Source organism: Nothoprocta perdicaria, unplaced genomic scaffold, assembly GCF_003342845.1.
Source record: "Nothoprocta perdicaria isolate Ctin4 unplaced genomic scaffold, notPer1 scaffold_297, whole genome shotgun sequence".
NCBI lineage: Eukaryota > Metazoa > Chordata > Aves > Tinamiformes > Tinamidae > Nothoprocta > Nothoprocta perdicaria.
In genome coordinates this window covers 438,869-462,767 of record NW_020455529.1, presented here as the reverse complement: position 1 = coordinate 462,767, position 23,899 = coordinate 438,869, and the positions used below count along the sequence as shown (strand labels likewise).

The window sequence follows — 23,899 nt, the reverse complement described above, 5'->3', positions numbered from 1 at the left end:
ATACAGTAAAACATAAATCAAATAGGTTTCCTTTTTCATTCTTATAATAGACACTGTGAGCTTGATGACCTGTGCTGGCTACTCGCCAAGCTGCTGTCAGCAAACAAGTAGTGGTTTCTGATATATGTAGAGTCCTAAAGCTTTATATTTTAAACGGAGTTTTGTGTAGACACCACATTTCATTCAAAGGGTGTTGTTTTAACTTTTTAGTTACTGGCATATACTGGCATGGATGCCTCAAGGGAGCTGGAACTTACAACTCAACTGCTTGTCTGCAGGCACCCATCCTGCTGTCTCATATTTGCTCTGCACTTAAATGTAAGCAGAACCCACAAGCTTTTGGAAGTTGTGAAACTTCTAGTTTATAATTTACTTTCTAGGAGCTATAATACACCCTAACACACATACTTACAGTAGAAGGATTTTGCACAGCATTTCTGWTTACACTATGAGTTAGAAATCTGCCGTGATGATGGATCACTAGGAAGCAGGAGGAAACACTCCTCTGCAGCATTTAATTTATTTTAAATTTCATAGTTTCTGGGAAGACAGATGGAAGTTGTTTTCCCTGAACCTGTTTTCCCTGTTTCCTGCTTCTGTTATGCCAAGGCCTCCTCACTGGCAGTTYGCAGTATTTGGTCTTTCTCTAACCAGTTCTATACCTACTTGCAGGTAGGAGAAGTCTCTACTGTTTTCTGAAGGCAGCCTGTGGCCCCTTGTCAGTTGTTCCATAGGGAGCTGCTCCCACTCATGCCTGTTTTCTTTAATCTGGCAGGTGTGAGCTATTCTGATTGCTGCAGAGAAGGCTTGTAGATGGACACCTTCAGTGGGATGGTGGCTTTTGTAGAGATCAACTACTYAGTTCTTAAGTTCAGGAGTTTATGTTCTAAAACTTCTCTGGGAAAAAGTATTTGTGAGCCCTTTAGCCTATCAGGCAGTTAATTCAGCAAGACTAGGCTGCAACAAGAAATTCTTCGAGCTTGGATGTCAGATTCTTGCCTTGGTAGTTAGCTTCCTTGAGGAATTTCATTTTCATCAAGTCCATGAGGGTCAGTTACTAGTAGTAGCTTCTACAGTCGCTTAGACCATATAAAAGTTATCTTGAACCTGTCAGTGCTGTTTGCATTCTGTGGTCTACTCTGCTTGTGGTAAACTTTGTCCTCAGAGTCTGATAAACTTTAATAAAAATATGTTGCAACCTCACTAATGCTGTTTATAGGGGATCTTAATTGTCTGTACATGTTCCAGTAGTGAAACAGTTTGTGGAGCCCAGATCAGAAGATGAAGTTGATTCTCAAAGTCTCCCAGAGTCTCTCCTTCCTAACTGCTCAGAGTATGGTGACACGCTGGAGGAGTCTATGGAGCAGCTAAAGAAAGGGCTGGAAAGTGGGACAGTCCTTATTCAGTTTGAGGTAGGTAGATAACGCTCAGTTCTGCCATTGATACAAAGCCAATAGCTGTGACCAGCAACCAATGTAAGGACTTACATGTCTGGAATATTTATTGGTTATGTTGAGTCTTATCCCAAGAGAGCAAATGTAAGRTTTCTCCGCCAGTTTGACCTTGCATTTCTTAAGGTAGGCGGAGAGTAAGTTACTGGTTTTGCATAAGTCATTTTCTATTTAGAATTTGTTTTAATTTGGAAATTGCTAGCTCAGGTACCCAAAGCTGGCTAAATTAATATTTTAAAAATTATTTTATTGGGTAGAATAGATGAGTTTGGCCATARTCAGTCATGTTTGTAGTTTGATTCATATTCAGTGCAATTCAATGAAATTTATTGAACATCTCTTGTACACTTGAATTAGTTTTCATGTTTTGCCTTCTGTGATTGAATAACAGCAGCAGCTTAACTGTTCATGTGCTTTTTCTGGAGATTGTAGGTGAATTTAGTTGTTATTACTGGATTCAGCTCTACTCTCTACCACTTTGAAACTACAATATCATATAACATAAAAACCCCACATCCTCACCGTCAGTTTTGGGGTGGGGATGTCTAGAAAATCACTAACTTTAAAAAAGGACTAAACCTTAGTCCTAAACTTATCTTAGTTATTAATTCATTTTAAAATTAGATGTATCCAGTAATACATTGAAAAAATATGTGACAGCTTATTGGGCTTCTTCTTTTGGCTCTAAGTGAAGTTTTAGTCTCTTCAGAAGCAGACAGTGTTTCTGTGTCACCTCATCACTCGTGGTGACTTCCAARCTCTCTGCTCATATTAGTAAAATAACTAGTTAGGCAGTATACTTTGATACATCGAAGTTTTCCACAATATCTTCCTCCTCAGTTTTATTTTCACCCAGGCTGAGTTTAAGTCAGTCTGTGGCAAATGAATTTTAACCAAACAATAAAAATGTAAGCTTAGAATTGCTATCTTACTACTAAATTATTCTTATGTGTCTCCAACACCTCCCAGAAATGTTAATGTACCTCTGTAAATTGAAATTCTAACTGCTTGGTTGTGTTTGGTTGTTATATATATTATTAAGATCTCTCACCACATTACTTCTTCCTGTTTTATGCTGTTCAGGCTTAAAAATATGTGGTAAGCTGTCATATTGGAGCATTAGGACTCTGTAAACCTTACAGTGGAATAACCTTTTAAACTCTTTAACCGTAGAAGTTATTTATAGATGATGGTGATGGACTAACTAGCAATAATAGAATGTTTTGCGTGTTATAAATAAAAGAATTCTGAGGTGAAATTAGCAGGTGATTAGGAAAAGCTTTAATAAAGCRTATTTCCAATTTTTTTCAGTCTTCCTGTGGTTCTAGTTTTTGTATAGCACAACTGTATTCCCCAACTATTACCTTTTGTTTTCTTTTTTTAATTTTTTTTTATTCTATATTACAGCAACTTTATAGAAAAAAGCCAGGGTTGGCTGTTACATGTGCAAAGGTACCTCAGAACATGGACAAAAACCGATACAAAGATGTTCTGCCTTGTGAGTATTAAATACAGACTTTCTGCTTGCTTTGTTGTAGCTTTTCAGTGATGCTTTATAGAACTGGTGTATTGAACTTCTGAACTTTCTGAATAAAGATTCCATTACATAACCAGAGTTACATAAATGTTCATTTTACCGTATAAAAGGTGATCTGTTTTGCTTTGTGCTCTGCTGTTCACGTGTTTGCAGTTCCTGTCTTTGACTTAAAAGCATGCCCCTCAGCTGTTAATTTGATTCCCTCTTTTTTTATGTGCAGATGATGCCACAAGGATAATATTACAGGGAGATGAAGATTACATTAATGCAAACTACGTGAATGTAAGTCAGAGACCTCCATATGTGCAAATGTGCATAGCAATTGCAATTGCTATGTTTCTGTGTTAGTAGCAAATTAAACTTAGCTTTTTTAAGGGATAAGGGCTGACAAGTGATTTGGGAAGGGAGGATACYTCCCCAGCCCAAACCTAACACCCTAAGTACTGCCAAAGATCTCTCTTGTAAAATAAGTAACCATCCCAACAGACTGGATTAAAGCATGTAGAATCCATTAAGATATGCACAGGATCTTTAAGCAATAAAATTTGTTTTATTTCCGTACACTACATCACATAATTTGATGGGGATTTAGTAGTTTTGCTTACATAAACCTGAGACAATGCGTAACATGTTTAGATGTTTAAATTTTTATGTTATTATTAAGGAAGATTGCTTTCTCTTTTTTAGTTGTTGCCAATAATTATTAATTTAATGAGGTGATTAAATCTCTTCTGCTTTTTTCTTAGTTGCTGGAAGTTTTTTTTTTTCATGTTGAAGCAGAGTCTTGTAGAACAAAAAGGTAGAACTGCTACTGACTTTGCCTAAATTGAGTGGTTCATGTTTGGGTACATTTTCAAGGGTGTTGTTTTACCCATAGACTTCTATTGTATATTTAAATATATTTTAGGTATTTAAAATTAATTTAAATGTTTATTTGTATACCTGTTAAAATTTGTTTGCTGATTTTGACTATTTAGAATCAATCTTTTTAAAGTGTGAATGAAACCGTATTTTTAAATCTGTTCAGATCAATATCTCTTTCTTTAGATTGATTTTTCTCTTTATTTTGCAAATTCCCAAATTTTTCTCATATAGTCCAAAACCATATAGTCTTTCCCTTTGAAATCACTTACAGTCTATTAGCAATGCTGTGAAGGTCTTAATGAGAAACCTGAGGTTGGATTGCCATAATCCCATAGATTGGGAAGTAGGAAATAAAACAAGAGGAGGGATAGGGAGACGTAGATACGTTTTTGTGTCAGGTTCATATGTTAAGTACCTAAATCGGAAAATGAACTATTAATTTATTGGACTCAGTAGTACAATGTGGGTGGATAGATCRTTTCAGTGGAGTTGTCACTGGCAGTTTCTCTATATATCACACTTGTTTTTCTTCATGCTAGAAAGTCTAAATTTCAGTTCAAATTATTTCAGTTCAAATAAAGGCTTATTATTTTTAATGGAACAAAAGCAGTATTTAGAGTTACAACCAAGCAAAGAYGTGTAGGTTACAGTACATCTAGCTGCTGGCAAGAGTGCTAGGGTGTTTTGATTTATTTTCTTTTTCACTGAAGAGAGCCAAATTTGGTGCAGRTGGAGAAGATTTCATGATATCTGATATGGGAAACCTTAAGGTCTTTGTACTGTGCTTGTTACTTTGAAGACCACTTGAGTTGAAAATACTGATATGCACAGAACTCTAAAGTTAAAAAAAAAAAAAAAAGCATACAAGCACAAAGCACAAAGTTGTAGTTTACCCTTTTTGATGTTTTAAATTAGTAACTTTAAGAGTTTATCAAATTATGATCTTATCTTATTACTGTTTGCCTTTCTCAACTTTCTCCATATAAAAGAAATGCGGAATAAAACAATAGCATTTGGTTAGTGACAGCAAACTCTACATAGGGGTTTTCTTTCTCTTTCCAGATGGAAATTCCCACTGTGGGAGTTGTGAACAGGTACATTGCTACCCAAGGGCCTCTTCCACACACGTGTGCACATTTCTGGCAAGTAGTCTGGGATCACAAGTTATCGCTGATCATTATGTTAACAACCCTCACTGAACGAGGGCGGGTAAGTGTGCTCAGATACTTTGTGTAATGATTATTCTGCCTTTAAGCTGCTTTTCCCCAGTTATGATTAAAAACCACCCCCACAAAAGGCCAGCTAGTTGTTCTGAGCCGGGCTTCGTGTTGCACGTGGGCTCACAGGGGCTTGGCTGACCYGTGCCTGGCAGCACTGAGCAGCCTGAGCACATGGGAGCTGCCGTGTGGCTCCAGCCTGGAGTCTGGCACTTGAACAGCTCTTAGCTTTAGCACGCTGATGGTCAGGATTTAGCCTGCTTAATTTTGCTTGTTGTAGGTTCTCTTCGCTGTTAATTACTTGAATATTTCTGTTAATTCTGTTACCACAAATCCTTATGTTTTATTAATTTTGGTATAATACAGGGAAAATTATAGCGGTGTCCGTTGTATTCTATTTTTTCTTGATACAATCCCTCAGTAAAAGGGCTAAGCTGCATAAAAACTGCCAAGTAACACATTTTACTCGTGGTTAGATTACTTCGTTATTCACAGGATCGCATATTATTGAACGTCCTCTGGCATCCCCTCACCTTTCCTCTCTATTACAGTAGAAATAGCTTCTTGATTTCCTTTTCTTGCTGTGGAAAAGCGTGGGTCAATACTTCTTTATAGTGTGGCCAGTGAGTGGGAACCTTCAAGATAATTTGCTGCTAACCTCTGTCTTTTTGCATCTATACATCACACTTCCTTTCCCTTCTGTTGTCTACTTTTGCTGCTTTCTGTTTGCTGGACAGTTTTCGGTTTGTGGTATAATTTGCAGGAAGAGCAAAAGATTTATATTCTTGAGAGAGTAATCCCACTGCCAAATGTCAATCTTTTTTTCCAAACTCTGCAGCTTTTATAGCTAAATATATAGCCAATAATGTGATATTACAAGATGCATATCACAGCAGAAGTAACTTCTCTATTTCATATAGATAACTAGTAAAATTTTCAGGCATAATGGTCAAAATGTGGTTATTTTTGTGGAATTTTTTGGGGGGTCCGTGTGGATGGGAATTATCAACAAGCAATGTGATTAAGTGGTTGCATACTCCAAATTAACAAATGGTAAAATATGAACAATTTGGTATTGGAATACCAATTTGGGGCTGTGGGTAGGGTTTGGGCTCTTTTCCTTTTATTTTTTATTATTAGCTAATAAAAATTACTACAGTGTGTAGGCAGTCGAGAGCACAGTTCTCTCAGCTGATCTGTTGTTGTGTGGGGATGCACACACACTCCTTCCCCCACACACAGGCCCCTAAAAGAAAATCAGATTCATTTCAAGTGCAGCGTCCAGAGAGTTGATTCAAGATTTTCATGGAATTCGCTTGCATTTCCTTTAGTTCAGCAAATTTTTTTCTTATTTCTATTTTTTTGGGAGTACAATGGGCATTTACTTGGAAATTAATTTGTTTATGTATAATATGATAATTTATGGGAGCAAAGTCACAGAAAGGGAAGATGAAAATACTAGGATAAAAGGCCAGCTCCTTTGATGCGTAACCTTGTGCTGGCTTCAATGGACAAGATTTCAGTGAACTAGTATCTCACTAGAGTAGCTCTTCTTGAAGTCCCACAACTGAAGAAAGGAATATGATGTTTCCATTTACCAGGGAAAGCCTGAAACAGAAACATCACACTCTTTCCTTCAGCTGTTGGGCTGCAGAGTTGGAAAAGGGGGAAATGCTGGTTCTCCCATCTGCTTGCTTTTTTTTTTTTGCCAATGCCCCATACATGGGCTCTGTGGAAGCCTCTTATCTACTCTTAACTTTAGAAGTAGCACTAAGTTGAGAAACAGCACTTGGAGCACTAGTAGCTCAGTGAATTACTGACAAGCCCAGTGCAAACTAACCCAATTCCTTCAATCTTTCTTCATACATTAAGTCTTCCAATGTGGTAATCACCTCGGTGCTCCATCACTGGACTTTCCTCGCGTTTTTCAAGTCTCTGTTCCACTGGTGTATGTTTTTTAGTGTTTCTGCATCTGTACCAAGAGCTGACTGTTATGTTTTCATGAACAGCAAGGTCTACTGAAGGTTTCTTCAGCAAGTCTGCTATGTTACTTTATTTTTGTAAAGTATTATTTAAAAATTCAGCACAACTAAGCCATGTTTTATATAGCTTTTTAAGCTGCATAAATGGATGCGTGATTTTAGACTATATTTTGGAGAAATTCTTAAATTTTCTTTTTAATCATTTCCTTTACTAAAACTAGGTTAACAAGCTGCCTTGCATGTGGTCTACTTCATGCAGATATTGCAATCTCCAGTTTCTGATTCTGGCAGTTTTTATTTGCTCCATGCAATGCCTAACTGCTAATGTATTTAAGGAACCATTTTTCTCTACCAGTCAGCAAATTTTATGCGATATAAATATATATATATATTTATATATATGTGTGTATAGAGGCATGCTGCAAAAACAAATGAACAAACAAAAAAACCTTTAAAAGCAGTTGTCAAGAGAGGAAAATTCCGAAGTTTGTGTCAAGCTGGACATTATTTGAAAGCTAATCACTATCTTCCTAGGGAAGCTCACCAGGTTGCCTTGTGCAATTCAAAAGCAGCGTCTTCACTGCACAGCAGAGGTGTTGCTAAGAAGCAACGTGACAAAATGCATAAAAAGCAGCAGCTTCAAACTGGAGGCTACATCCACAGCATGCCAAATTCTTTTTACCTATGCTAGATCTGCCTGCTGCAGTGAAATTTCTTGCCTGAGGAAAAATTCATCCCAGTGCAGGATGCTTGTGGCAACCCTTATGAAGATTTTTACATAGTGCTTTGAGCAGCTTATTTCCTTCAGGGCTATTACAATAAGTAGTGCTAAGAGAGAACCTGAACTCACAAATTCTTATTTTTTTTGCCTCTTGTTGACATAGTGTCTGGCAGCATTTACCTCTTATCAATTGATATCTTAGGACTACTTCAGAAAACTGTTTATTAGTCTAAGATTGAGGTTTCCACTGCAGTGGAAATACCCAAATGCGATACCCAGGAGCTCTGATACTCAGTTCAGTGTTTGTGACTACATGTGAGTTAGAAATGTGTTCACTGACTCTGCTCTGCTTTTCAAATCAAACCATTTGAGTAGAACACTGAGGAGAAGTGAATACCAGAAAGATTGTTGGGTTTAAAGTGTTAATGCTCCAGAAAGTGGAAGAAGAGCGAGTTTGGTCAACCTGCACATACAGACAAGCTGTAGAGGCTGCATCTTTTGAGCTACTGAGGGTCTGAGWCGGGGAAGGAAGAGAAGTTGAGACTCTGCCCCTAACTCTGGAAAGAAGACAAGGTGAATTTGTTGGTTTGATTGGCAGTAGTGTTATCCTAAAAGGTCATTGATGTTGTCAGGGTTATGGCTCTGAATGAAAAAGGGTAACATGAAATTCAGACACTGCAGGATATTGAGAGAAAAAAAAAAAAAAAAAGAAAGAAACAAGTAGGAGTTTACCTAAGGAGGAATAAATGGAATAAATGACGAAAGTGTTTGACTAGGGAAATGACCTTAACTAGCAGTGGTGCTTTTGTAACGTTACTGCTGGGCCAAGATCACATTTGTCACAAGCAGTAAAAGGATGTTCTTGTAGTTGAATGAGAACCTCTCCTTCCCTTTTTCTCTCCTGCTTTCCTTTTGGACGAAAGGGCTGTTCTCATTCAAAATAGCCATCCATGAACATATCATCCAAATGAAAATGGGCAACTTCTTTAAAAAGGCCTCTTCMGAACATAAATATTAAGTATTTTCCCTGAGCAGTCATGATCAGAGTTGTTCAGCAGATTGATAAATGGGTGGTAAAGCCAGAACACGGACGCACCAGTCGAGGATCACCAGCTTGTCATGGGTTTTCACAGAAAGGCTTGTTCCCTCCTGTGTCAACGCTCACCGATGCACCTCATTTCACCTGGCTTCTTAACACTTCTGGAAGTGCATGTAATGGTTGAAGGGACACATTGGTTAATTCTAAGACTTTCTTGTGTTGCTTGCACACAAACACCCACTAAAGTGAATGGCATTAATGTCACTGAGCCTGGATACTAGTTCTGTCTTTTTTTAATGTCTATATGTGATAGTGTGTTTTTTTTCCTTTGCTTGGGGGAGAAATGATTGTTCATATGAGATTTCAAACTAGTACTTAACTGCAAATATTGCACTGCAAGGTTATAAATAATGTCAAAAGTGGTCATGCCCRTAGAAGACAATTCATCATTATTTCACAAAATTTAAGAATAATTTACAGTAGGAAGGGACTTCTGGAGATATCTGGTCAAATTACCTGCCCTATGYGTGGCTAGCCTGAGTTTTAATCAAATTGTGCAGCGTAATGTCAGTGAAGTTTTGATTATTTCCATGGATGGACATCCCACAGCCCCTTAAGACAGCTTGCTTCAGTGTTTGGCCAGTCCTCACTGAAATTGTTTTTCCTGTACCTAAGCACAGTCTCTTGCTCTACGCTTTCCATCAGTTGCCAGTTGTCCTTCCAGTGTACACCTTCAAGAAAAGCCTCTCTCTGTCTTCGCTTTGACCTAAAAAATCCCTCTTCCTCCTCTCGTGCAATTTTCTTACCGAGACAGAACATTCCACCTGGTTCTCCTATGTCATACTTCAAAAAGWTGCTTTCTTAGATGGCTGTCAGTGAGCAGTGGAGAAAAAACTTTCGTCTTGTACTCGATTTTATTTTTATAATAAAATGACTGAAATATGAGTTTATAGAAAATATAGGCWGTGGTGTCCAATGAATTTTCAATTTGAATGCAAAGACCTCATCAGCAAACCATCCCTGTTCTTGTRCTTTTTGAATTACCTATAGAATAAAATAAGCAAGCTAGCAAAGGGGAAAGTTAGGATAGGGAAGTGTCTGTTTCAGTTCCTGATGTGTACTTAATTTTGCTTTGTCTTTACAGACCAAATGTCATCAATATTGGCCTGATCCCCCAGATGTAATGGAATATGGCAACTTCCGTGTCAGGTGCCAGTCTGAAGATTGTACGATTGCCTATGTCGTTAGAGARATGGTGGTTACTAATGTTGAGGTAAATGCCCATTTATCTCTCAGCAAGCTGAATGAATATGTGTGCGTGCGTGTGTGTACAGATGGGTAGATACAGGCTTTTTTGTATATGCACACGTATCTAATACTTTTTTGGCTTTTTTGAATAAAAATGAACACAATGCAGTTATTGCTTCATGGTTCCTCAAAAGCATATGTGAGTGAACTCTTTAAAACACTAGGAATAAATTGCTCACATATTGTTGTATTTTTTTAGTACAGTTCTATAATACAACCCATACATGTTATGCTAAACAGACACTGAAATAATAAGTTATTTCACAGAAGTTCATTGCTTCACTGTAAGCTGTTTTTGATCACTGACTCTTCACTGATATTTAGGTTTTGAATGAAGAGTGGTATTTTGGATTTTTTTRTTGTTGCTGTTGTTTGCTATGTAACTATATGGGTCACTAGGTTAGTGGCACATGTGGATAAAATAGCTAGCAGGAAAGTGAATTGTAATAATTTAGAGAGAAGATGGAGAGTCTCACCAGCTCCTTTTAATCATCTTTAGTCAGATGTTTAAAAAGAAGAAACTTTTATCTATCTCAGCGTGATTGTAGTCAATTTATATAAGATACTTGCATTCTTTAGCTGTTAGTATTTTATTCTAGTGAAAAAGTTATAAAGCAAAGGCCACATGGAGTATGCAAAATACTTCTTACAGATGAGCTCGTGAAATCTGTTTGCATCACATCCAGGCTATCAAAACTGGAGTTTCAGAGGTTGAGGCTTATGTTCCCAAGCTGTCCTACATTTCTTATACTATTTCTCTCTTTATTTCTTTTCCAAAATTCTGTCATAACAATATGTCTTCTGAAAAAGGGGAAGCTTTGTGCTATCGTATCTGCATAAGAAATCACAGTGTACTAGGTAAATGCTAGTACAGAGTTCCTGTATTAGTCATTGGCCACTCCTCTTTCTGATTTCTATGCAATTTGTTAATGCATATTTTATTAAGCATATTTTAGCTATTGGAGTTGCTGCCACTAATTAAAAAGAAGAGACTAGTTTTGAAATGTAACATTGCTAGACAACATTCTTATACCAAGATGGCAGTCTCTTAGTTTCATGAATTTATAGCTGCCACTTGACAGTTCATCCAATTTTTGTCTTAATAAAATTCAGATTGCTGATTTGGAATTGGCTGATTATTTTTGCTGATTTGGATGCTGACACTGAAGAAGCATACATGAAAGCAGTACTACAGAGAATACTTGGCAAAACTTCTATTCCCTCCCACTCAACTTAGCTCATTTAATGTATGTTTTGTAAYTTTTAGCCTAGACTCTCCTTAAATACTTGTTCTCACAAATGTATCTCTATTCGAATAGTGTTTCTGGGTTAGTATTTATCAAATAGTTCAATAATTTTGAGTAAGTCTACCAGGCTTTGAGTATGTGTTTTTATTTCAGGTATGTGATAATGAAAAGCTCTAATGTGAATAAGGCAATAAGGTCTTTTGCACACAAGTAAATTCCTTTTGAGAAAGACTGTGCAAGAGCTTAGTGTTGCTAGCTTAACATGTTTATAGATGTGAAAATCACAGATGAGGATATGTACATTGTAAATTCTTATGCTAACAAACAGTTGAACACTTTTTCTAGAGGGAGGACTTGCTTGTATAGATTGTGTCTTCATTGACATAATTGCATGATTTTTATGTTTGATAAAGCCAGTCCTGAGTGGGTGCTTTGAAGGGGGGTGCCATTTGCTTGAGTTAGAGAATTTCCTGCAGTGTTAAAGTATCTCCCAGTTGTGTGGTTATTTGAGCTGCTTTTCTAAAGCTGACCAAAGATTCTCCCAGGGGGACTCCTGTAATTAAGAAAAGACTTTACAGAACTTTGTGTCCTGCAAATGTGGTTGTAGTGTTTGAAGATTACAGGAAAAGTCACCTGCTTTCAACCCGTRATTTTGTTATTCTCTGAGCTAATGTCAGCATCACTGGATTGGTCTTTATGAAAGCAAGCAAGATTGATAAAGTTCTGAAAGTGTCGCAAGAGACTTTATTTTTCTTGAAAAAGCATACTCTTGGAAGATCTTCCTGCACATTAAGGTACACGGATTTCCAAATTTGCTTGTAGAGAAAAATAGAGAGAAATTGGTGAAATGAGGCCTTTAGGCTTTTATTCATGTGTATTTAGAAGACTTAGGAAACAACAAACTTTCTTGGTTTTTTTTTGACCCAATTTGTAGTTATGTTGCTTTACCTGTAGTTGAAGATAAGTCACCCCAAAAAAAAAAAAAAAAAAAAAAAAAAGAGAGAGAGAGAGAGAGAGAATACCAAGGGCCAGAACAAGAAGCTTTCATTCCATTTCCTTCAAAGTTATTGCCTTGCAGCATATCATTGATACCCAGTTTCATTCACCGATGTTTGAATGTTTTCTTTTTTTCTTGTTTTTCCCCGTTTTTAAACAACTGTTTGTGTTGATTTGTGTGACTTACAGCAGCTGCCAAGGCAATACTTGTTACAGGTGTTACAGTACCTGAGGAATTGTCAGGAGCATTGCAGGCTTTTTTCTTTTTTTTTNTTTTTTTTTCTTTTTTCTTCTTTTTTTTCTTTTTTTTCCCTGCCACATCTTACATTGACAGAGCACCCACAAGTGCTCTGTCATCTTTCCACCTGATTTGTTTTATTAACTAAAATAAATGGTTCAAGCGCAAGTAAAAGAATTCAAGATGTTTAAAAACTGATCTAATTTCATCCTGTAAAAACGAATTCTACCATTGCTATAATGAGTGAGCCACCAGAAGGGAGAGCACTGACACCTTACAAGTAATCCAAGAGAAGATGATGAATTACAGCAGTTCCTTGGGTCATAGTGTAGACTGTTCAGTGTGATGCTTCAGACAGTAAGAATGCAAATGCAAGGAGGCTGGGAGAGAGGGTTCTTTTTAATTTACAGGCTATTACTTTTGAGGACATCACAATGATGGAGATGATGGTTTGAAGGAGAAGAAAAGAGATTCACCAATTCAAACCCATTAAAATTCATTTTACTAGCRTTGCTGTTTGCTAAAGGGATGCAAAATTACCAGACTGACTGGATTTCTTGTTCAGTATAAGCAATATGCAAGGCCTTCTAGGGACTGTGCTGGCTGAATCAGAGGCATCAATGTTAGTGACTAGACTGCCAGTGCTTTCTGCTATGAGTTAATGAAAATAGGGTTTTCCTAATTTTGACAGAGCTTAGCAGTCTGGGATGAGACTTCCTGTGCCATTTGTCCTCCTTCCAAATCATTTTACACAATGGTTTGTTTTTGCTCATGTTAAAGATTATCTTAAATGGTTTCACTGAAMCTCTTGGCTTTCCACATTGAACGAGACCTGGTATATTTTGCTTTCCAAAGAAATCCACATAAATCTGGCCAGTTTACCTTGGCTGTTTTCCAACAAAATCCAGGATGTTAGCAGAGCCCATAATGAAGCTGAGCTYGCAGTAAGACATCTTAAATTTGTACCCAAATGATAGCTACAAGTCAGTATTTTCTCTAGCTGACATCTTTGCAGCAGCAGTAAGCATTACTAGAAGGACAGTGACAAATAGTTTGGGACAGGTACGATGCCTCGCACCTCTGCAGCTGCCTGCAAAGTGAATGGGGGTCAATGCCCTGAAGCAGATAAATGCTGCCCACATGACTAACTATAAATTGGGGCAACTGCAATAGCACAGAAGTGTCACTGGAGGCTGTAAGTCGTTGAAACTTTTTTGGGATCCACCATATGGAAGCTGATCTGTGAAAATGCAAAACATGCAAATGCAATTGAAACTAGCCCGTGTGAAATGCCAAAAATGTTAAATGATTTTGGAGCCCAATGTGCATGGTGAGGAAAACATTATTAGGCAATGAACAATTTTTGGTGTCTTGCTTTGTTGTATTTTTAGACTTAGAAAATGGGAATAGTAAAGGCAGATTTTAAAATGATAAACTCTGCATTTATTAGTCATCAGGATGCTACAGAAATGACTACTACTGAAAATCTTACTGGGAAATAAATCTGTTGTGGTGATGAGTTGAGCACATAGTAATGGTTGGGAGAACCATTTTGAATGGATGAAGCTGAGAAGCCACCTCTTCATTTTCCATTACCAGATGTGTACAAAGAAACAGGATCTGGTAGAACAAGCATTTTTTAAAATAACTATGCCTATCTCTAGTAACCGTTATAATAAAATGTGTACATTTGGGCTAACAATAAGTATAATTCTAGTTCCTTTTTTTCAAAGTTATGAGCGCTAGATTTTGTTAACAGTGGTAGTCTTTTAATGCAAGTTATTTCCATGTGTAACGTTGTTTGCTTGACAGATTTTGTGAATACAAAAACTAACTTTCATTGAGAATAAAATCCTAAAGAGTTTTTATTTTRAAAGATGAAGCTGTTACTGTTATTAAAAATGTTTAGAGTATGTCATGATAATGTTTTTGCCACTTGTGCATGAAATATAGAAAYATTTTAGTAATTAGAATTAGTTTTAACATATAACTATGTTTCTTGCATCTACAACAGAGGTTTGGCTTATTAATATAAAAAGAGGTATTAAAATACCTTAGGCAAATTGAAAAGCTAATGATGTGGTGATCAAGTATTAAGAATATGAATCAACTTAGAAAACCTCAGCCAAAAGAATCAAAAGTGATTAAAACAGAAATAACTAGAAAACAGTCCTGAAGCTTGAGGAACACTTAGAATATTTAACAAAATGCATTTGTCTCTGGGAATGAATAGCAGATATACCAGAAATTGATCWGGTATATCACTGGTATATCTGATCACACTAAAAGTAGTAGTTCAGAAGACTCTTAACAGCATGCTCTTAAAATACGTCCTTATTCTAAGGAGCTCTTATGTAACATGCTCATTCCTTGTGTTTGAGCTATTTGAGAAAATGCAGCTTTCACTGCATTCAAACCTGGAGTTGGGATAGGTGAAGATTAATGGTTSACTCTTTCCTCTTTTTTCTTTTTGAGCTTGTAAAATGGCATTTGCCATTTATTGTCAGTTCTTTTTAGATCTCTGTGTGGCACTGGCCCTCTCCTGTAATATATGTAATATATGGCTCAAAGTTCTTCATGTGCAGAGGAGGTGACTCGATGCTGACTTGGGGATGATTAGAGTGTGAGTCAAGCCTGTGTCTCACCTGTGCGCTGTAATTCACGTGGACTTCAGAGCTTCTAATTTAAGAGAATCAGCTGTAATTGTAGCACGCAGTTGTTGCATTATCTCATTTTCCTTTTGGAGAGGTTCTGARTGAGCGCTCACAGATGTGCAGTGGAGGGCTTTTTTGACATTTTCTTGTTATATTTTTATATATTTTAATCTATCTGGGGTTTCAACAAAGTTGAAGAAAGTGGTGATCATTTCAACAAGCTTAGCTGTAAAATGGGAGACAAAACTGAGTAGATAAAGGGCATACTTCTGGAGAGATCCCATCGATTGTAGGTTCTTGTAATGATCTAGAAGCTAAATCCAAAATGAGCCTGCTTTGTTTGATAGGAAAGACRGAAATTGCAAGCACTTAAATCAGGTCAAAGGCAAATATACTTCTGTAAGTGCTATAGAAATCATATTTATGTATATTCTGTTTTGTCAGAAACCATGCTTAGCAAATGTTGCAAGCAACTTTTTATTTTAACTGTATCTGGAAGTGCACATATGCATGTTTAGAACTGTATTTCCTTGATTTAATTGGTTAGCAGCATGAGATAAAAGGGACATTCAATCAAGCTTGTTTTATGGGAAGGCTTAATGTGCTGCAGATAATGATCAGGTGTCTTGCTTCTTTCAAGCATTGACTAGTATACCAGCATAGCGTTTCTAAATGTATAGATATGTGTATGTATATTTTTCCTTTCTTGAAGAAATGTTAAAAAAAAAAATAATAATTAAGCTGTTGAGGTGACACTTCTTTCAAGGAGGAGAATAAGTAGCCCAGAGGCCCTGTTATTTTGTCTTTGTTCTGAATATTTCTTCTGTGTTTTACAACAGCTGCTTCTTCCAGCGTGTTCTAAAATTGTATATTACAGCTAGGCATAGGTGCTGTATTGTTTTACCTCAGGTGAATCATCAATGACAACACTCAGTACTTTAAAAAAACTGAAAATCTGCTCATATGTAAGGAGTTGGTTTTGATTTAACTTGCTAATTAATAAACAGTATATGCCCTTGSTATGTTTTCTAACTATTATATTATATTTTGCCCTAAATTTAAATTTTCTTTCTCATGTGAATCTCTCTATATAGCTTTGGCAAAACTAATTTACTTTGATATATTTCTAGTGAGCATCAGTTGAGCCATAACACTGAACACCTTTTGAACCTTACTGTATTTTAGACAGAACAACAACATGCAGTCACCCACCTGCAGTACGTGGCCTGGCCTGATCATGGTGTTCCTGATGACTCCATGGACTTCTTGGAGTTCGTGACCTGCATGAGACCAAAGAGAGTAAAGAATGAGCCRGTCCTTGTTCACTGCAGGTACTTGTGGTATAAAATTTTGATACACATTGTGTTTAGCCTTAGAATAAAATTTTGCTATGGAAAGTGTCTCTGCAAGGCAGCAGGATTTCTTGAGCTAGATGAAAATTTTAGAGCTGGAGATACCAGTGTCTCCAGCTAAAGGATGTATCTTTTACATATCTAAAGGACGAGTTTCTTTTCACTCCTGTGAACTTTTGGTGAAATTGCTGCATTAGATAAACATCACAAATCATCACTTGTAATGTAGTAAAGAACTTTCTCTGCATTTTCATATTGTAGTATCTCAGTAATCTTATTGTGTGYGATATTGCAAAGTTGTTTTGCTGTTTAAGTAGCCATCAAAAAGCAATCAATGAGCTCTTACCTTTTATTAATGAAAAACATAAAAACAGTATACTTAGACTTGTAGGCAGTTGTAACTTAAATCATTTACTTTAAGAGGTATTTTACATTTTATTTACATAAAATTTACATTTGTAATTGCTGTCAGGTAATATTACTGAAGTTGCTTTAAAAAAGTTTGTGCTTTTTTCTAATCTTTTAAAGTTCTTATTTCTAAGGCTGCTTAGCTTCATAATATTAAGACTGTATATGAACCTGGTACCTTGCAAAAAATCGTTTAAGAAGCTATTTTTCCTGTTCCATTTCACAGTGCTGGAATCGGTCGTACTGGAGTGTTGGTCACTATGGAAACAGCCATGTGCTTAATTGAAAGAAACCAACCTGTTTATCCACTGGATATTGTACGAAAAATGCGAGACCAGCGAGCTATGATGGTCCAAACATCAGTAAGTGGAGGGGAGGAGTTCTGCATAGTACTGCATTTATCCAGTCTAAACAGATGCATCAATCTTTAAAATGATGTAGTTGAGGTCTTCACTTACCATTATATTTCCCGCTTCTCACAATTAATGTTAAACSTAATCTGACTGAAAAGGCTTTGGGATGATGAGGTGCTGTATAACTTCTAAATGTTTTATACCTGGCCACTAAAAGATTGTTCATTTCTAGCTTTATGTACAAAATCAGACTTTTCCAAATCACATGTTCATGGTCTTAAGGCTAAAGGTTACCCAAGAAAATAAAGTAATACTTTCATTTTTGTTCTTTCTATAGAGATTGTTGTTAGTCTTAAGTTTCATATAAAATGGTTTTTTGAGAGTAGGAGTAGAAATTTAATAAAAAGAATATTTTTCTTAATTTTGCCTCTAATTTGGAAGAAGCAAGAGCAAGAGAGAAATTCAGAATTAATCAGGAAAAATCTGAAAATAGAAGGTATAAGATAGAGGTAGCTCAAAGACAATTGACAATTGTCAATTAGACAATTTTTGAAAATATGGGGAGCAGTTTTGTGTCAGCTTTGGAAATGAGCATATTGCCAACTAGTATGAAGGACTCCTCCTCTCCTTTCTTGAGGAGAAATGGAGTAACACGAAACATGAAGCGTAAGTTATTTCAGAGAGGTAAATATCAGGGACACTTGGGAATAAAAGGGTATTGACATACAAAATATATAGTTAAGTCTATCAGGCTTGTCCCTTTGATCTTCAAAGGAAAATGCCTTTGTTTCCACTTCAGAGGAAGGAAGAAGGTAATTTGAAAAAAAAAAAATCTCTATTTAGTATTAAGTTCACAACTGCAGGAGTTAGTTGTGTGCTTGATCAGGGAAAAAAAACACCCTTTCATTGGGAAAACATCATAGAGTGTGAAGGGTTCAGAAGATACGGTTGCTTGAGTAACTAGATTGTACTGTGAGGAGGATTATTCATGCGCACTGGGACTGTTGTCACTCACTGCAGTATAGTAAAGGCACTGTATGGAAGTGAGTCTGGGCTTTATGGTTGAGAAGAGAGTTGTCTGGATTCTTCATGCTTCYTGCATGGAAGTTCACGCTTCTTGCAGGAGCAGAAGTTGTTGAGCTGGTGAGGGTGCCCTGAGATGGGGAAGGCRCAGCCTCAGGGTGAAGGAAGCTGCGTGTTTTCTTGTGGAATTGTCTTCATTTGTCCACTTGTCAGCTTCTGAAATGGAAGTGAGCAGGTTTCAAGCCTCCCTGCTGGAGGTGGTCTGGTCATGTCTTTGAGAATTTGACATTGGTACCTGAAGTCAAGTTGAGCTTGCCAGAAGGCCAAGTGCCTCCACTTACAACTGAAGTCAGCAGAAATACTCCTTAAACCCATTTTGTTCGACATAAAAGGATACAGAGTGTAGCAATAAAAACACTGCAAATCAGGCTGGGAGTGTGGAAACTGAACATACAAAATTGGATTCTTCTTTGCCTTGCATGCTTGACAGGTCACTACAACTGGGAGAAGGATGGTATATAGCAACAGTATCGTGAAACTAAATTAACTGGTGGCATTTGAAGCCTGCAGATGCTGTTGTGAGAAAAAGCAAAGCCTGTGAGCAGAGTTTGCAGCCTGTGCTATAAGGGAGGCACAGGAGCAAGCACTGCCTGTGCGAAAGCAGAATACTAAAGAGCTGCACTTGAGCAAATCAGTCTCTCTGGAGCGCCCTTTTGCGTTCCCGTGCTGCYGTTTCAGCCAGCCCCACTGCTCCTGTTCAGTGTTGAGCAGAGAGAGCCCCGAGGGACTACTCAGCTGTGGCAGCCTGGCTTGCAGCACGGGCAGCTGCTCCAGGGGCTCGAGCCGGTGCTCCRTGTCGGAGGAGATGCCCGGAGCCAGGCCATGCCCTGGGCTGACACGGKGCAGCGTGTGCTCAGCACCTGCAGSCTCAGCAGGGCTAGTAACAGGTCTGTTCAGTGTCCGCTCAGAACCATGTGGAAGACCTGCAGTTTGGCAAAATGATGCCATTGGGAACAACAAATGAAAAACTGTGACCAAAAACAAAGCTGCAGCAACATTTGTCTACAGCAAAAACTTTACAGCCCTTTATTAAAAATAACATTTTTTTTAAAGTAACTATTACGTTTCATTAAGGAGAAACTAGTGTGGAAGGGAATGCAGTCAGTCCTRTATAATACAACTAGTTTATCAGTGGAGTTAGCAGTAAGAACACGGGCAACGGCAGCAAAGAAAACAAGTAGTCAGAGGCTGAGTCAGAGGAAGGGATGCTGAAGCTTTTCATTTTGATTTGTTCAATAACCCAATCGCACAAAGGAATTAACAGAAGTAATAAACAGAGCGCTAAGCATCACAGTCACCTTGTTCAGGCAATAGGTGTATGTAAATGCTAATAACAATGAAGGGAAAAGTCAAGATAATTAAGAAATAGAGACAAAAGAGCAAGGTGGTATTGGAGGTGGGAGAAACTGAATGAAAGGCTGAAAGAAAAGGCAGGAAAATTGAGATGCAGAAAACTAATTTCAATCCTAAAGTTTTTCCAAAGTTTTTCTGTAGTGAGGAGAACATGGAATGCAGATTATAGACAAGAATAGTACTCAGCCACATTATTTAACTGTAGCATAAGATCCTTCACAGTACAGGCATCCTCTGTTAGCCCTGTCCTTGGGAGAGACTGAGGTAGGGTTGTTTCCAGTTGTGCCTGGTCATCCGAGAGCAGCTGGGAGAATGTTTCAAAGATGTAAAAAGGGTCTTTAAAAAAATTGTTGCCCCACTTATTGGATTTGTGGCAATTAGCTCTTTGAGAGAGGTGTTCMTTTGGGGGTTTGAACTCATGGTCAAAAGTACTTTCTGGGGACAGGACATGCTGGCCTATATCTTTGTTGAAARTTCTTTCAAATTTCTATCATCATCTGCTTGCTTCTGGGATTTTGTTTTAATCATAAATACTCAGACTACGTGGGTTTTCAGTTCTATAAGTTGTATTGCTGTGTCTTGTAACATCCTCCTCAGAAAGAGGATCAGATGTTTTTTAACCAGTCACAGAAAATTGGGAGAAAAAGTGCAGTAGTCTAAAGTAGAAACAAAACATTTATACCACTTGTGGAGATGATTTATAAGAAGTAGAAGAGCTCGAAAATGGGTGGCAGCAGCTGTCCTTGAAAAATACACGAGTGGTTTTGGTCACTTCCTATTACAAAAGGGGAAGGTGCATGGTCTGATCACAAATATAAAATCACTGTCCTCTGTAACAGTATAGCCAAGGGAGTTGGGACTTAGTGCATCAGTAGGGTGTAGATCAGTATATTCTATCTGAAAATTTTAATTACATTTCCAGTCATGCAACAGATAATGGTATGTGGATAATATTTGAACATTGTAATGATCACATTACAATTTAGATAAGTGTATAAAAAGCTCTGAAATAAGTAAGTAGTTAGAATAAAGTGAGAAGAGATGCATAAGTCTGCATGGTTTTTACAAGTGAGTCCTATTTTTTCCGGGGATTTAARCATATTTTCTTTTTTATTTTCATACCTTGTGTTTTCTTTGGAGGATGAATTTTAATGCTTGTCATTCAAAGAGGAGCCAATGTTACCTTTGCCTCCTGTGAATGCTCTCACAAGTTGAATTTTCTTTCTGTGTATCTCCTGTCCATTGTGAAACATTGTGCAGGACAAAATGAGGCAAATGCACTGTTAGTGCCATTAAGCCTGTTAAGTACTGATGTGTAATCAATACTTCAACTAATCAACATTAATTTTTTGTTCGTTTCTTTTCTTTATGCAGAGTCAATACAAATTTGTTTGTGAAGCTATTCTGCGTGTTTACAAAGAAGGATTAGTTCGACCACTGGATTCCAGTTAGCACAGCAGTGAAGGATGAATTCTCTTCCCCTAAAAAGACTTCATTTGTTGGGTTTTTTTTATTTTGTTTTTAATGAAGCAAGGGCTTGTTTATCAAAGCAACTAGAATGGACTYGAAGCCCATGAGACAACAGAGGAGCACATCTGAACTGTGGCACTTTAAATTTCTCAAGATCCTAAAAATATCATGTACAGTCTAAAGAAATCATGTAGATAAATATGAGAGCAATTGTGTGTAATATGCTTTATTCACATAGACACCATAAACCTTGTCATGGAAACCTTAATACATATCTTATCTCTTTGCTGCCTTAAAAAAAACCTTAACTTTAGAAGTTACAAAGGTCCCAATGTTTCTTTTTAAAATACAAAAAGAAAAACAGTAGTATTGAAATGGTCCAGTTTAAGGAAGTATTTAATATCTTTGTATAGTGTGGAAGGTCATGGAAGTTCCTCATAATTTTCATGTTTGGACACTAAATGTTCATGAAAATATAACCTTTGCTTCTAAAAGGCTGATGAAGAGCTTCAAAGGCTAATGCATAGCTACTCTACATCGACAGCTGGAGAAATTAAGTAGTCAGGTCCCATAAATCTATTAGAGAGTATGCCAGCTGTTTTAATATGCTGCTTAGAAGTCACATCTACTGTATGTGATGTGCAAAATAATGCTGCATTTAAGCATTTATGCAGGTGGTACAGTTTACATGTTGTGTTTATTGCATTAGTTACTGTACTGCTATTCTGTTTCTGCTGCCTTTCCCTTTTATACTTCCATTCAGTGCTTTTTCTATTTATGAACAGAAAGCATCTTAACTGAAAAAGAGGTTGAATTCTCTTTTTTTACCTTTGTTTCCATGTGTATTTATGAGTTTTCAGATGTAAATGTGGATTAATGTTGCACACAAGTACAAGACTCTTTTACTTATTGTATATGCAAAGTAGCCTAATCCAATACGGGAGGAAAAAATTACTACTGAACCCATTAAATATGTTGCTGCTAATTCAAGGTGTGAAGCTTACAAGGGCACAGGTGTTTCTAGTGTTGAGACAATGATAAAATGTTGATTTGCTGCCTTTCAGCAGAAGCTGTGTTGTGGCTAYCCAGTGAAACACAGCTTCCTCTTGCAAGAGTTCTCCGGATTTACTGGTTCTTTCCTTTGTGGAAATACAGTTGAATTTGCGTGAATTCAGGGAAAGAGYGAATGAATTTGTACATTGGTAAATAGTTTACCCTAAGGTACACTGGTCTCCATTTCATTTCAGATGGGAGAATTGGACTTTTGGAACAATATAACCACATTTGTGTGATGTTAATTTATTTCGTGTGTGTTTTTGATTACCCTAAGATAATTCTTCATTTGTAAGTGTTTTAAAAATAGAATCTAAGGAATTGTTTAGAACTGTTATTTAAATATTAATCCTAAAAAAAGGAAAAAAAAATTGTGGGGCATATTATCCAGATGTATATGTGTATAAAAGAAAATCAGACAATTTTCTTGTTAGATAGATATCTATATACACACACATACCTTCAGATATATTTTAGAATTATTGTTTGTATTGTGGATATTATCACTTATATTTGGAGTTTCATTATAGAAACTGCCACAGCTGTACAATATGCATCTCTCATGTTACCAAAAGGTTGTGTTTTTGTTTTTTCCAGTAGATAGCTGAGATACCTGAGAAGTGAATGTAGGGTATGCTAAATTGCAGAACCTTCTCTTCTGCAGGCTTGGTCCTTTCTTCAAAGTTAGGTTAGTTCTAGGTGGAGAAAAAGTATCTGGTTACTATTTATTGATTTTAAAGTTTTGCTAATTGAAACACAAAACCTCTAMTTGTTGACCTAGAAAACTTCTGTAGGTTGAAATGTGTGTGGCTTTGTGTTCATCCAAATATACTGCATTCCAGATTTTACTTACCCCAGAGGGTTTGTCATATATTGACATTTTATCCTCATGCTAAATTGGGCATGGACTGGAAGGCAAGAGACTAAAATTCTGATTTGGGCTCCTTACGTTTCTGAACAGCATCATGTCACTCAATCTCTCTGTGCCTCAGTTACTCCAAAGGTTGAATAATACTGGACATGCATATTTTGTTCGGGAAGCTTTCTTTAAAAAACTAACATGGAATATGTTGTACACGTGCATGCTGCCTGTTGTACATGGGCAACCAAAAAAAAATGTTGTTTGAGAGACTATTGAGAGAGCCTGGAGGCTTTTTCCACGTGAGGAATAGTGGGTACTGAAGAATCTGCACCTGCTGGCTGGTTATTTAACAAAAGCTCTTTCTGTTATCATTTGTGTCCTTTTCTATTAAAGTGTCTTTTGGAAACTGCTGTGCTCAGGTCTCAAAATCATTGCTTGCAGTTGGCAGGATTTGTAATTAATAGTTTAAGAAGTGTAAAAGCTAAGAAGAAAACTTGGGAATRGTAAGAAAATATTTAGAGCATCTCTTTCCACATGTATTTCTCTCACAGAAGTACTTGATTTTTTGGTTTGCTTCTGTTGAAGGTTACCTATATTCCTATTACTATTTATGTTTCTTAATTTTAAATATGTGCTTATAAAAGTTATATACAATATCAGAATATATAACTMATCTTTTAATATACATAACAAGTATGATTTACAGTAGTA

The 23,899-nt window shown here is 36.9% G+C and overlaps 1 protein-coding gene across 1 annotated transcript in view; it reads left to right on the top strand.

Moving 5' to 3' along the window:
- Positions 1 to 22,535, top strand: part of PTPN3 (protein tyrosine phosphatase, non-receptor type 3) — a 96,157-nt gene extending 73,622 nt beyond the window's left edge. The window contains exons 20-27 of the mRNA XM_026041861.1: positions 1,249 to 1,412; positions 2,859 to 2,949; positions 3,209 to 3,270; positions 4,915 to 5,061; positions 9,956 to 10,084; positions 16,440 to 16,585; positions 17,241 to 17,376; positions 21,178 to 22,535. Of these exons, the coding sequence (XP_025897646.1) occupies positions 1,249 to 1,412; positions 2,859 to 2,949; positions 3,209 to 3,270; positions 4,915 to 5,061; positions 9,956 to 10,084; positions 16,440 to 16,585; positions 17,241 to 17,376; positions 21,178 to 21,255 (953 nt within the window). The 3' untranslated portion in view covers positions 21,256 to 22,535. The remainder of the gene's footprint in view (positions 1 to 1,248; positions 1,413 to 2,858; positions 2,950 to 3,208; positions 3,271 to 4,914; positions 5,062 to 9,955; positions 10,085 to 16,439; positions 16,586 to 17,240; positions 17,377 to 21,177) is intronic.
- Positions 22,536 to 23,899: the final 1,364 nt, after the last annotated feature.